The sequence below is a fragment of the Oncorhynchus mykiss genome, chromosome 2 (assembly GCF_057628025.1).
Source record: "Oncorhynchus mykiss isolate SJ-2025 chromosome 2, ASM5762802v1, whole genome shotgun sequence".
In the NCBI taxonomy this organism is placed as follows: domain Eukaryota; kingdom Metazoa; phylum Chordata; class Actinopteri; order Salmoniformes; family Salmonidae; genus Oncorhynchus; species Oncorhynchus mykiss.
The window spans coordinates 92,008,867-92,022,781 of record NC_143023.1 but is presented as its reverse complement, the minus strand read 5'-3'; the positions used below and the strand labels follow the sequence as shown (position 1 = coordinate 92,022,781).

The 13,915-nt window shown below is 43.4% G+C and overlaps 1 protein-coding gene across 1 annotated transcript in view; it reads right to left on the bottom strand.

The window, feature by feature from the left end:
• Nucleotides 1-3,507: 3,507 nt before the first annotated feature.
• The window catches only part of LOC110502371 (copine-8), an 86,381-nt gene continuing 75,973 nt past the window's right edge, over nucleotides 3,508-13,915 (bottom strand). The window contains exons 17-20 of the mRNA XM_036959047.2: nucleotides 11,507-11,609; nucleotides 9,194-9,251; nucleotides 6,643-6,716; nucleotides 3,508-5,243 (exon numbers count right to left, since the gene is read on the bottom strand). Of these exons, the coding sequence (XP_036814942.1) occupies nucleotides 5,037-5,243; nucleotides 6,643-6,716; nucleotides 9,194-9,251; nucleotides 11,507-11,609 (442 nt within the window). The 3' untranslated portion in view covers nucleotides 3,508-5,036. The remainder of the gene's footprint in view (nucleotides 5,244-6,642; nucleotides 6,717-9,193; nucleotides 9,252-11,506; nucleotides 11,610-13,915) is intronic.

The following is a 13,915-nucleotide window of genomic DNA, read 5'->3' as shown; positions in this document are numbered from 1 at the left end:
GTACAGTATATACTGTACGTATACGTGAGTGTGTGAGATGAAGTTGACATCTTGTCGTGATAAATAATAAAATGCCCTAGCCTTCTGTTTGGGAGCAAGAGAGAGCCAGAGTCCCAGTCCTAGGCAGATGCTGTTCAACTCTCCAGTGTGAAGCTTTAAAATGGAAGGTGCTTTTCTTGTCTGGGCATACTGTATCTAGTCTAGGCTGGTTTGGTCCGATTCCATAGCAATATAATTATAATTATATGGTTACAGTCCGGTTTGGGACCTGGTCTAAAGTAGTGCACCATATAGGGAATACGGGGCCATTTGAGATGCAATGTTTTGGTGCTTTGACTTCTTGCCGCTACACTGTCATATAGAGCTGGGTGAAAAGTGACAGAGCATTTACCTGATTGAGTTTGAGTAATTCAACCCAACGAGAGAGAAATACGAACGCAAATAACAAACAAAAAATGTATTCACTAAGGTGTAACTAAGGCAGGGGCGTCAAGTTGGGTATGGCGGTCACCATACCCTAGCTCAAGACCAAATAAGTAAAGTAGGCAAAAAAAAGTAGACTATTCCCATTCCAATCCCGACTAAAATGAACCCGCTGTTTAGTGTACTGGATGGCTAGCTTTAGGACCATGCAGAATATCACTCAGAGTGCAGCTGCCAGCCTGTGTGCCCTTGTCTCACTTTTAGAAAGCAGAGAGCAGAGATCGTGGTCGTGTTCAATCGGATCACTTTTGTCAAGTCCCTTTCAAAGTGTGTTGCATTACGGGGATAAAAATTCTCAGACTACATGTCGACTGCATGAACATTACAACAACCATGTGTTCAAAGGTCATGAAGTTTCGATTGCAGTCGACTTACATTTTCTGCAGTTGCTCCTCACCAGCTGCAACTTTCAGCCATTGCCTGCATTGTGGGAGGCACTATTTGTCAGTCAATCATTAGAGTGTTTTTGTTTGACCCACATGAATGGGACCAAAGAAGTGACTGAAATAGGAAGCAACTTTGCCGCAATTCATATATAGTGTGGATGCCTGGATGTTTATTTTATTTTAAACAATGAGCACCGAGATAGTGCAACTACATCAGACAGAGACAAGCTGGCCTGTATAAAAAGGTGCGCGAGCTGCCCTCTCGTTGGCTACTATGTTACAATCAATATTCTCGGAACTGCCTTGTTTATAAAAAGTGTTTCAATATTCTCTAAACTGCCTCGTTCGTTGATACGTTTCAATATTCTCAGAGCCACCTGGTCAACATTTTCTCATCCCTGGCGTCGTTCTACAAGGGTGACTTCATATAGCCTATAGCATTGGGACGGCAACCTTTTACATGTGGAGTGCCAATTTACAATAGTTATTTCACACAGATCTCGACAAACCATTTCTGTATGTACCTCACTTTGTGCACAGAGCCATTGTCATGCTGAAACAGGAAAGGGCCTTCCCCAAACTGTTGCCACAAAGTAGGAAGCACAGAATCATCTACAATGGCATTGTATGCTGTAGCTTTAAGACCATTACTCCTCCTCCACCAAACTTCACAGTTGACACTATGCATTGGGGCAGGTAGTGTTCTCCTGGCATCCGCCAAACCCAGATTTGTCCGTCGGACTGCCTGATGGTGAAGTGTGATTCATCACTCCAGAGAATGTGATGCCACTGCTCCAGAGTCCAATGGCGGCGAACTTTACACCACACCACTATAGCTGGCTACTAGACATAGGCGCTGTCCATTCAGCACCACGCCACAGAGCTCCACTATGCCTACCTGTACCGAGGCGCTGTCCATGTGGCAGTGCTGAATCACAGGTGGGGCTTTAGCTCCCTTTAAAAAGGCATGTGTAGATTTTCCTTTCGTATTTCGTGATTCTCGTCATTCGTCGGTCGACTTTGTTTGTCTTCATGCATCCCTGTCGATTGTAGGTCTAAGTGCTTTGATGTATGCCTTTTATTTCAATGCCTGTGTAGGATTTATCTGGCATAGTTTGCATTCATGGTCAACTCTTTTATAGTCCGGTTAATTTCACACTGATTGTTGGTGTTTGAAGTCGGCCTTGTTGTGAACAACTGTTTATAGTGTGTATTATGCATCTATTTCATGGTGCACTGTCTGCGGTGTTCCACCAGTAAACTAGTCAATGTATGATGAGGTTGAGCAGTCTGTACACACCCTTCCACAGACCTTTAAACCTAATATTGCGGTGATAATTAATTATGGCTGGGGACATTTTGCTTTGGCTTTGAAATCACCTCCACCTCACCCCACTTTGCCATACACTAGGTTAAGCTGAACTGAAGCCACGGATCTAAGGGTTGTTGCTATGAGGAATGGCGATCTTAAATCATGTTGAAATAGAAGGAAATAACCAGAGGATCTCATTTCTTGGTCAACTGCCAGGTTTTCTGAGCAAATTGAGAGTGGAAACTGGAATGAATCTACAAACTGACTGCAACTATATAAGTGCTGTAATTATGTTCTGATATACACTACTGGTCAAAAGTTTTAGAACACCTACTTATTCAAGGGGTTTTCTTTATTTGTTACTATTTTCTACATTGTAGAATAATACTGAAGACATCAAAACTATGAAATAACACACATGGAATCATGTAGTAACCAGACCAAGGTAAAATACCAAGTCCATATGGCAAGAACAGTTCAAATAAGCAAAGAGTCCATCATTACTTTAAGACATGATGGTCAGTCAATACAGAACATTTCAAGAACTTTGAAAGTTTCTTCAAGTGCAGTCGCAAAAACCATCAAGTGCTATGATGAAACTGGCTCTCATGAGGACCGCCACAGGAATGGAAGGCCCAGAGTTGCCTCTACCACAGAGGATAAGTTCATTAGAATGACCAGCCTCAGAAATTGCAGCCCAAATAAATGCTTCACAGAGTTCAAGTAACAGACACATCTCAACATCAACTGTTCAGAGCATACCGTGTGAATCAGGCCTTCATGGTCGAATTGCTGCAAAGAAACCACCACTAAAGGACATCAATAATAAGAAGAGACTTGTTTGGGTCAAGAAACACGATCAATGGACATTCTTTGTCTTTGTGAGATGCGGTGTGGGTGAACGGATGATCTCCGCATGTTTGGTTCTCACAGTGAAGCATGGAGGAGGTGTGATGGTGTGGTTGTGCTTTGCTGGTGACACTGTCTGGGATTTATTTGGAATTCAAGGCACACTTAACCAGCATGGCTACCACGGCATTCTGCAGCGGAACGCCATCCCATATGGTTTGGGCTTAGTGGGACTGTAATTTGTTTTTCAAGAGAACAATGACCCAACACACCTTCAGGCTGTGTAAGGGCTATTTTACTAAGAAGGAGAGTGATGGAGTACTGCATCAGATGACCTGGCCTCAACAATCCCCCGACCCCAACCAAACTGAGATGGTTTGGATTGAGTTGGACCGCAGAGTGAAGAAAAAGCAGCCAACAAGTGCTCAGAATATGTGCGAAGACTGTTGGAAAAGCATTCCAGATGAAGCTGGTTGAGAGAAAGCCAAGAGTGTGCAAAGCTGTCTTCAAGGCAAAGGGTGGCTATTTGAAGAGTCTTAAATATAAAATATATTTTGATTTGTTTAACACTTTTTTGGTTACTACATGATTCCAAATGTGTTATTTCATAATTTTGATGTCTTCAGTATTATTCTACAATGTAGAAAATAGAAAAAATGAAGAAAAACCCTTGAATGAGTAGATGTTCTAAAACTTTTGACCGGTAGTGTAGGCTAGTAAAATGTTCAACGTAACTGTAAAATGTTTTCACTCAGTGAGAGACAAAGGCGGCGTTGTGAACCAAAAGGTAAACTGAAATATTACTGCTTAACATCCTGCCTTTCCAAAACACACATCCATCCATCCACAAGGTTTAGTGACATGATGTGAAGCAAGAGGTAGAAACTAAAGAGAGAATGCTCCTGAAAATACAAAACAACATTTTCTCACTGAACTCCAGAGTCAGAGGACACACATGGAAGTGGTGGTGTAACTAACTGGTAAGTATGTTTTTAACTCCCATGCATGGATGGAGATTCCACTATTCCAGAATTATTGTGAGCATGGCGACTGTGAATGTACCCAATGGATAGATTCTGCATCCCAAGAGGCACCCTACTCTTTATATAGTGCACTACGCTTGACCGGGGCTCTCAAAAGTAGTGCACTATGTAGGGAATAGGGTGCCATTTGGGACACAAAGAGAATAAGGCTGGTTTAGTCCCTGCTGTATTTGATAGGACCAGACTCTGAAGGAAGTCCCCTTTGAGTCAAGGTAGGCGGACAACAGAGCGTAATATAGTGGGAAGATTATAGGTGGTGAAGGTACTGTCTTCAAAGGTGGTAGTTGGAAAATAAATGATCAGCTAGGAGGCCCTGAGTGCAGGACTTTAACTGCATGCTTCTCTACTAGGACTACAACATGCTCCGTAAAAAAAGAAATAAACACCACACATGGGATGTGGCTCCTGGGCTTGTCATCATCAGCATCATCAGCATCATCATCATCTTCGTCCTCTTCATCATCGCTACCACCAGTCTCTGTGGCTAAAAAAAGGAGAGCCAGAGAGCATCTGGAGTACAAATCAGAGAGAAATAAAAATGTGTCCACGAGTATGAATCCTCCTCGTCATCCTCAACTTTTGTAAACATTTAGAAAGAGACTGTTGGTGAAAGAGAAGTGAAGTTGAGAGGAAGAGCAGGACGTAGAAATAACAGATCAGAAATGCGCTTCTGAAAGGTTCTCCACAGATTGGATGCTGCTCCTGGCTCGTCAATTACAGTGACTCACCCACCTCCTGGGTCAGACCAGTAAACTGCGTCCTCTGACCTCTAACTTCTGACCTCTCAGAAGAAGTCCTTCATGAGGGATGATGGCGGTCTGTCCTCTCCACAGAAAGGGCTGACCAATGCCATGGATGATGGAATCCCAGAGTCCACAAAGGTGCAACATGAGCGTGGAAACGACTCCAGTGAGGAAGAAGAAGAAGCAAAAGAGGACGAGGTCGGGGGGGGCGTCTTACCCTTCAGATTCGGCTGACCCGTCGGGTGAAGAGGGGGTGCAAGGCAGGGGTGGGGGTGTAGGCAGGGGGACAGGGGCCTGGTTTGATGCCCCTGGTCCTCATGTAGGAGAGGAACTGGTCAGGGATCTCAGCCAGGACCTCTTTGGCCAAACGGGCCATACTGAGAATGTGGTTCCCCCTGCGGTCGATGTAGTCACGGAACGGAACAAACTGGATGGAGAGAAGGGGGGAGGAAGAGAGAAGGAACGGAGAAGAGGGGAGGAAGAGAAGGAGTGAGGAGACAGTAAGAGAAAGAGTACAGTGGTTCCATTAGAAAATAATAATGGTAGAGAAGTGGTGTAGAGGAGGAGAAAGACAGAATACATGTGAAGATATGGGGAGAAAGACAGAATACATGTGAAGATATGGGGAGAAAGACAGAATACATAGGAAGATATGGGGAGAAAGACAGAATTCATAGGAAGATATGGGGAGAAAGACAGAATACATGTGAAGATATGGGGAGAAAGACAGAATACATGTGAAGATATGGGGAGAAAGACAGAATACATGTGAAGATATGGGGAGAAAGACAGAATACATGTGAAGATATGGGGAGAAAGACAGAATACATAGGAAGATATGGGGAGAAAGACAGAATACATGTGAAGATATGGGGAGAAAGACAGAATACATGTGAAAATATGGGGAGAAAAACAGAATACATGTGAAGATATGGGGAGAAAGACAGAATACATGTGAAGATATGGGGAGAAAAACAGAATACATGTGAAGATATGGGGAGAAAGACAGAATACATGTGAAGATATGGGGAGAAAGACAGAATACATGTGAAGATATGGGGAGAAAGACAGAATACATGTGAAAATATGGGGAGAAAGACAGAATACATGTGAAGATATGGGGAGAAAAACAGAATACATATGAAGATATGGGGAGAAAGACAGAATACATAGGAAGATATGGAGAGAAAGACAGAATACATGTGAAGATATGGGGAGAAAGACAGAATACATAGGAAGATATGGGGAGAAAGACAGAATACATAGGAAGATATGGGGAGAAAGACAGAATAGATGTGAAGATATGGGGAGAAAGACAGAATACCAGTGAAGATATGGGGAGAAAGACAGAATACATGTGAAGATATGGGGAGAAAGACAGAATACATGTGAAGATATGGGGAGAAAAACAGAATACATAGGAAGATATGGGGAGAAAGACAGAATACATAGGAAGATATGGGGAGAAAGACAGAATACATGTGAAGATATGGGGAGAAAGACAGAATACATGTGAAGATATGTGGAGAAAGACAGAATACATGTGAAGATATGGGGAGAAAGACAGAATACATAGGAAGATATGGGGAGAAAGACAGAATAGATGTGAAGATATGGGGAGAAAGACAGAATACCAGTGAAGATATGGGGAGAAAGACAGTGGATTAGAACGAGGGGGGAATGAAAGACGCAGAGAAAGAGAGAGAAGCCATTCACATAGGCCATTTTCATACAGTACACATACATGATATACACATTCTATAGAATGTCAGCCTATTTCCAGAGACAATGAAACTACGTTAATGTATGAGAAAGCTCCATAATACCTGAACAATATCTCTCTCTGCGAACCTCCCTTGAGATGAAATCCTCTCTTCGTCTCCATCAAGCTCAATCATTTCTGAGAAGGAGAGAGAGAGAGAGAAGCACATCAGTCATCCATGCCATGTCAGAACAAAGCCCACATCAATATGGCAACATCATCAGTGCCACAGAGCATGACACATCGTTGACTACACATGCTGCACTGTCGTCCGTGTGCATTAACTACACACGCTACATTAACACAGAGAGCCAGTGAGCATGCTACACGAGATGACACTGTTTCATTGCCTGCCATGCAATGTTGTTTGAGTACCGTAAATGTGTGTGTAGAGCCGTGAAATCCTTGGTTGTAAGTTACTGCACAGTACTGGGTGAGTGATGAACCAGCCTGGTCTTAGAGCAAAACCATTTAGCATGATATGTTACTTTACGTTAGGTTACATTACTTTGACAAGACGTAACATAGTAAACATACAATACCGTTCAAAAGTTTGGGGTAACTTAGAAATGTCCATTTTAACCCTAACCCTAACCCTAAAATAACATCACATTGACCAGAGATACAGTGTAGACATTGTTAATGCTGTAAATGACTATTGTAGCTGGAAACTGCTATTTTTTTGATGGAATATCTACATAGGCGTACAGAGGCCCATTATCAGCAACCATCACTCCTGTGTTCCAATGCCACGTTGTGTTAGCTAATCCAAGTTGATCATTTTCAAAGGCTAATTGATCATTAGAAAACCTTTTTGCAATTCTGTTAGCACAGCTGAAAACTGTTGTGCTAATTAAATAAGCAATAAAACTGTCCTTCTTTAGACTAGTTGAGTATCTGGAGTATCAGCATTTGTGGGTTTGATTACAGGCTCAAAATGGCCAGAAATAAAGAACTTTCTTCTGAAACTCATCAGTCTATTCTTGTCCTGGGAAATGAAGGCTATTCCATGCGAGAAATTGCCAAGAAACTGAAGATCTCGTACAACGCTGTGTACTACTCCCTTCACAGAACAGCGCAAACTGGCTCTAACCAGTATAGAAAGATGATTGGGAGGCCCCGGTGCACAACTGAGCAGAGGACAAGGATACTATACATCCTACAATTTGTATTATATTGTACGACCACTATTACATTGGTAGGCCAATCTAATGTAACCTAGTGTAAACAAACATATTAAACTAAATGGGGTGGCATGGATTTGAGTAAAATATCATACGTTTTGCTCTGAGACCAGGTTGCAGCCCAGCTGCGGTGAAGTATGTGGTGGGATATGTACAGTACAGCAGGTTGGTGGCACCTTAATTGGGGAGAACGGGCTTGTGGTAATGACTGGAATAGGTGGAATGGTATCAAATACATCAAATACATGATTTCCAGGTGTTCGATGCCAATCCATTTGCTCCGTTTCAGCCGTTATTATGAGCCGTTCTCCCCTCAGCAGCCTCCACTGATGCACAGATCCAGGATCTTAATTTTAGCCTGTTTGCTAAAGCAGGAAAATAATCCTGCAGCATGAACGTTTTTTTTTTTGTAGGCATTGATACATTTTTTGTAAGGGAAAATCAAGTTTGAAATTTCCAAGTCGAAAATACAAAACTTCAGAAGCCTTTTTAAACCTCAAATACACTACAAGTTTTAAAGGTCCTTCATTGCAGGAAAGTTCTCTTGCAACAGGGTGATCAAATTAAGATCCTACATCTGTATAAGGGAAAGCAACCATGTGTAGTGGAACAGGGAGGGACATCATGCTACTGTGCACATTGACTTTGTAAGCGTGATAATCTTAAAGGACCGTTGACTTTAAAAGGCTAATTGCTCATAAAGAATGAATGTGTTTATCATGGAGCTGGAGTGTTTTATGAATTGTAAACACTTCTTTCCTATGATAAGAGATGAAAGGCGAGGACTTGGTCTGTTACTACAAAAAGGTGAAGGGAAATGATGACACATTTCTGTAGAACGTTGGGTCAAATGAGCATTGACATTTAGAAAGATAAACTATGTGGGGGATGGGAAGCAAATGAGAGAGAGATATGAAAGGAAAGGAAAAGAGAGGGAAGCCGGGTGAGGGGCGCGATAGGGAGAGGGAGGGGTAAGAAAGAAGGATAGAAAAAGGAAAGGTGAGTAGCAGAAGAGAGGGAGAACCGGGTGAGGGGCGCGATAGGGAGAGGGAGGGGTAAGAAAGAAGGATAGAAAAAGGAAAGGTGAGTAGCAGAAGAGAGGGAGAACCGGGTGAGGGGCGCGATAGGGAGAGGGAGGGGTAAGAAAGAAGGATAGAAAAAGGAAAGGTGAGTAGCAGAAGAGAGGGAGAACCGGGTGAGGGGCGCGATAGGGAGAGGGAGGGGTAAGAAAGAAGGATAGAAAAAGGAAAGGTGAGAAGCAGAAGAGAGAGAGAACCGGGTGAGGGGCAAATAATGGATTTAACGCAGGGAAGAGATTAGAAACACAAATGCGTGCACATACACACACAGGTGCACACAAGGGTGCACACACACACACATACACGCACACACAAGGGTGCACACACACACATTCCATTATTCCTTTTGTACCATTAAATTCCGCCGGTCCAACCCCGACAATTATAATTGACATGGGCAGAGTAGCCGCCTTTGGAGGTGGGGGGAGAGAGAGAAACAAATAAAGAGAAAGAGAGGTGTCAACAAAAAAAGAGAGCTTGAGGAAACAAGTTCCTTTCAATGCCAACGTCAATAACCATCGTTATCTAAAACGCCACAGGAGAAATACCCCCAATTATTGACAATACTGTAAATACTGTACAAGTTCTCCTTCTCAGAGAAAAATGGTAGAAACTGCCTGTCACAAAGTGGTCAATGTTTTCCAATTCTGCTCCTTTATGTGGTTTGGCTCCCACATTTTGCCAAGCCTTTGTAGGATTGTCACCTCTGTCATTTCATGCATGTACAACTTGTGTGTAAACCCCAGCCAGTCTGACAGCTTATAAATGAACCTAATTTCCATCTCCTCCCATAGCGGACACCTATTGCATTGCAATTTTGAGTGGATAGCCATTTGCCAAAGGTTTGTGAGAAAGAATGATAGATTAACACATCACAATGTTTCATAACTTTGTATTGCCATTTAGGTGAACATTAAATTGGCAGAAATATGAGGAACATCTATTTCTGGGGCTGCTTGAAACTCATAGTTCTCATATCGTACCCCACAATCACATTACAGTACGTAGGGAAAATTGTTTAACGAAAAGCAGCGATTTCTATTTCTATGTAACACAATTTTTGAGTCAGGGCATTCCAAACAGCATTACTTCAACATAGACAGACATTAAACACTATCAACATTGTGAGGGAAAAAAATATTTGATCCCCTGTTGATTTTGACACCTGTCCACAGAAGCTATCAATCAATCAGATTCCAAACTCTCCACCATGGCCAAGACCAAAGAGCTCTCCAAGGATGTCAGGGACAAGATTGTAGACCTACACAAGGATGGAATGGGCTACAAGACCATCGCCAAGCAGCTTGGTGAGAAGGTGACAACAGTTGGTGCGATTATTCGCAAATGGAAGAAACACAAAATAACTGTCAATCTCCCTCGGCCTGGGGCTCCATGCAAGATCTCACCTCGTGGAGTTGCAATGATCATGAGAACGATGAGGAATCAGCCCAGAACTACACGGGAGGATCTTGTCAATGATCTCAAGGCAGCTGGGACCATAGTCACCAAGAAAACAACTGGTAACACACTACGCCGTGAAGGACTGAAATCCTGCAGCGCCCGCAAGGTCCCCCTGCTCAAGAAAGCGGGGCGGCAGGGTAGCCTAGTGGTTAGAGTGTTGGACTAGTAACCGGAAGGTTGCGAGTTCAAACCCCCGAGCTGACAAGGTACAAATCTGTCGTTCTGCCCCTGAACAGGCAGTTAACCCACTGTTCCCAGGCCGTCATTGAAAATAAGAATTTGTTCTTAACTGACTTGCCTGGTTAAATAAAGGTTAAATAAAAAATAAAAATAAAAAGCACATATACATGCCCGTCTGAAGTTTGCCAATGAACATCTAAATGATTCAGAGGACAACTGGGTGAAAGTGTTGTGGTCAGATGAGACCAAAATGGAGCTCTTTGGTATCAACTCAACTAGCCATGTTTGGAGGAGGAGGAATGCTGCCTATGACCCCAAGATCACCATCCCCACTGTCAAAAATGGAGGTGGAAACATTATGCTTTGGGGCTGTTTTTCTGCTAAGGGGACAGGACAACTTCATCGCATCAAAGGGACAATGGATGGGGCCAAGTACCGTCAAATCTTGGGTGAGATCCTCCTTCCCTCAGCCAGGGCATTGAAAATGGGTTGTGGATGGGTATTCCAGCATGACAATGACCCAAAACACACGGCCTCGAAACCTTAATGACTTGGAGAAGATCTGCAAAAAGGAGTGGGACAAAATCCCTCCCGAGATGTGTGCAACAAGGGTTTTGCCACCAAGTACTAAGTCATGTTTTGCAGAGGGGTCAAATACTTATTTCCCTCATTATAATGCAAATTAATTTATAACATTTTTGACATGCGTTTTTCTGGATGTTGTTGTTGTTATTCTGTCTCTCACTGTTCAAATAAACCTACCATTAAAATTATAGACTGATCATTTGTTTGTCAGTGGGCAAACGTGAAAAATCAGCAGGGGATCAAATACTTTTTTCCCTCACTGTAAATCCAGACCCGCCACTTGGTTTGCTATATAACTGGGGGATGGGGCTGGATAAATGTAACCACTCTAACTCATGAAGATGTGTAGGCTATAGCATACATTTTACATGTATAAAAATGGCTGACTAAATGTTGTAAGAGTGGGCCTTTAATTAATAGTAAGTTTGAGATGTCTTACATTTACGATAGACTCTTTTGTCTGAGCCATGTCGGTGATGACGCCGTCCGAGATGATAAGGAGGATGAAGTACTGGGAGCCGTCTTTCACTGATTGTGCATACCTGGAGGGGGGGGCGGAGAGCGAGAGAGAGGAGAAGAGGGGAGGGGAGGGGAGGGGAGGGGAGAGAGGAGAAACAGAGAGGTTGGTGGGAGGAGAGCAGGGAGGGGAGGGGAGGGGAGGGGAGGGGAGGGGAGGGGAGGGGAGGGGAGGGGAGGGGAGGGGAGGGGAGAAACAGAGAGGTTGGTGGGAGGAGAGCAGGGAGAGGAGGGGAGGGGAGGGGAGAGAGGAGAAACAGAGAGGTTGGTGGGAGGAGAGCAGGGAGAGGAGAAGAGGGGAGGGGAGGGGAGAGGGGAGAAACAGAGAGGTTGGTGGGAGGAGAGCAGGGAGAGGAGGGGAGGGGAGGGGAGGGGAGGGGAGGGGAGGGGAGGGGAGAAACAGAGAGGTTGGTGGCAGGAGAGCAGGGAGAGGAGGGGAGGGGAGGGGAGAGAGGAGAAACAGAGATGTTGGTGGGAGGAGAGCAGGGAGAGGAGGGGAGGGGAGGGGAGAGAGGAGAAACAGAGAGGTTGGTGGGAGGAGAGCAGGGAGAGGAGGGGAGGGGAGGGGAGAGAGGAGAAACAGAGAGGTTGGTGGGAGGAGAGCAGGGAGAGGAGGGGAGGGGAGGGGAGAGAGGAGAAACAGAGAGGTTGGTGGGAGGAGAGCAGGGAGAGGAGGGGAGGGGAGGGGAGGGGAGAGAGGAGAAACAGAGAGGTTGGTGGGAGGAGAGCAATATGATTTGCAGCGTGTAATCAATAATACTGTAATCAATAATACTGTAATCAATAATACTGTAATCAATAATACTGTAGTCAATAATACTGTAATCAATAATACTGTAAGTCTCTCTGGATAAGAGCGATCCCTAAATGACTACAATATCAAATGTCATAAATCAATGAATTAAATGTATCTATGAAGCAGGGGTTGGACCCGATTCAGGGAACAGAACCGAAAACCGAATAAAATATACTGTTCTAGAATAGAAGCATTATTTTAAAAGCCTGAGAACCGGGTAATCACGTTATTTTACAGTCCAGCATTTGTTTCAGTCCCACAAAAAATGCAACAAAGCACCTATGCAAAGCCCTCACTCTGTCACTCAGAAACTTACTCCAGTGTCTGCCTGCCAGCTGGAAATCTTTGCCAGTGTGTGTGTGTGTGTGTGTGTAGGCAATCTACCCCTCCCCCTTCTCATGTCCCTCCCCCTCTGAAGCATAGGCTACTGTAGCCTACTGACGTTACAAGCGTGATTCAGAAATTAGAGAGTGATTTTTTATTACAGAAGAATGGATTAAGTTTTTCCAATGCTAGTTAAGGATACTATAGTTATCATTACTCACATTGGATTTATTAACCACAAAAAAAGAAGGCGTGTTTTTAATTGTGTGCCGCGTTAGCTAGCTAGCTTTAGTCCAACATTAAGCAAACTGAAAGGAACCAACAAAATACTGGTTCTGTTCAGAACAAAATGATTGGAAAACAATTTAGGTTCCAACCCCTGCTATGATGCATATTTTGTGTTAGCCTATGACCACTCTTTTACTAATCCGTCTATTCTCTTGCATGGACCTCTAGTCAAATCAAATCAAATGTTATTGGTCACATACACATGGTTAACAGATGTTAATGCGAGTGTAGCGAAATGCTTGTGTTTCTAGTTCCGACAATGCAGTAATATCTAACAAGTAATCTAACAATTTCACAACAACTACCTTTTACACACAAGTGTAAAGGAATGAATAAGAATATGTACATATAAATAAATGGATGAGCGATGGCCGTGCGGCATAGGCAAGATGCAGTAGATGGTATAGAGTACAGTATATACATATGAGATGAGTAATGTAGGGTATGTAAACATTATATAAAGGGCATTGTTTAAAGTGACTAGTGATACATTTATTACATCCAATTTTTAATTATTAAAGTGGCTAGAGATTTGAGTCAGTATGTTGGCAGCAGCCACTCAATGTTAGTGATGGTTTGGTCATTGGTTTGGCTGATGGTTGAGACCCAAATCTGGCCCATACATGGACTGTAACCCTGGGGGGTACACACCATCTGAGTGGCAAATAAATACAGCCACACGTGTGAGTATGATGATCTCGTTGGACACTAGAGACACTTATTTGGGTGAAAATGGTTTCCCTCAGTGTGTTTTGGTATCACTGAGAATAAATGAGCTATGAACGGCAAGGCTATTCTTAGGCCACGTGGGCGGTCTGACCACACCGGGAAATAGATGGGAGTTGAGGAGCGAAGAGGGATGAGAAGAGAGCTTGTTACAGTCAATCTTGTGTGTGTTTATAGATGATTGGGTAAGATTTCCCA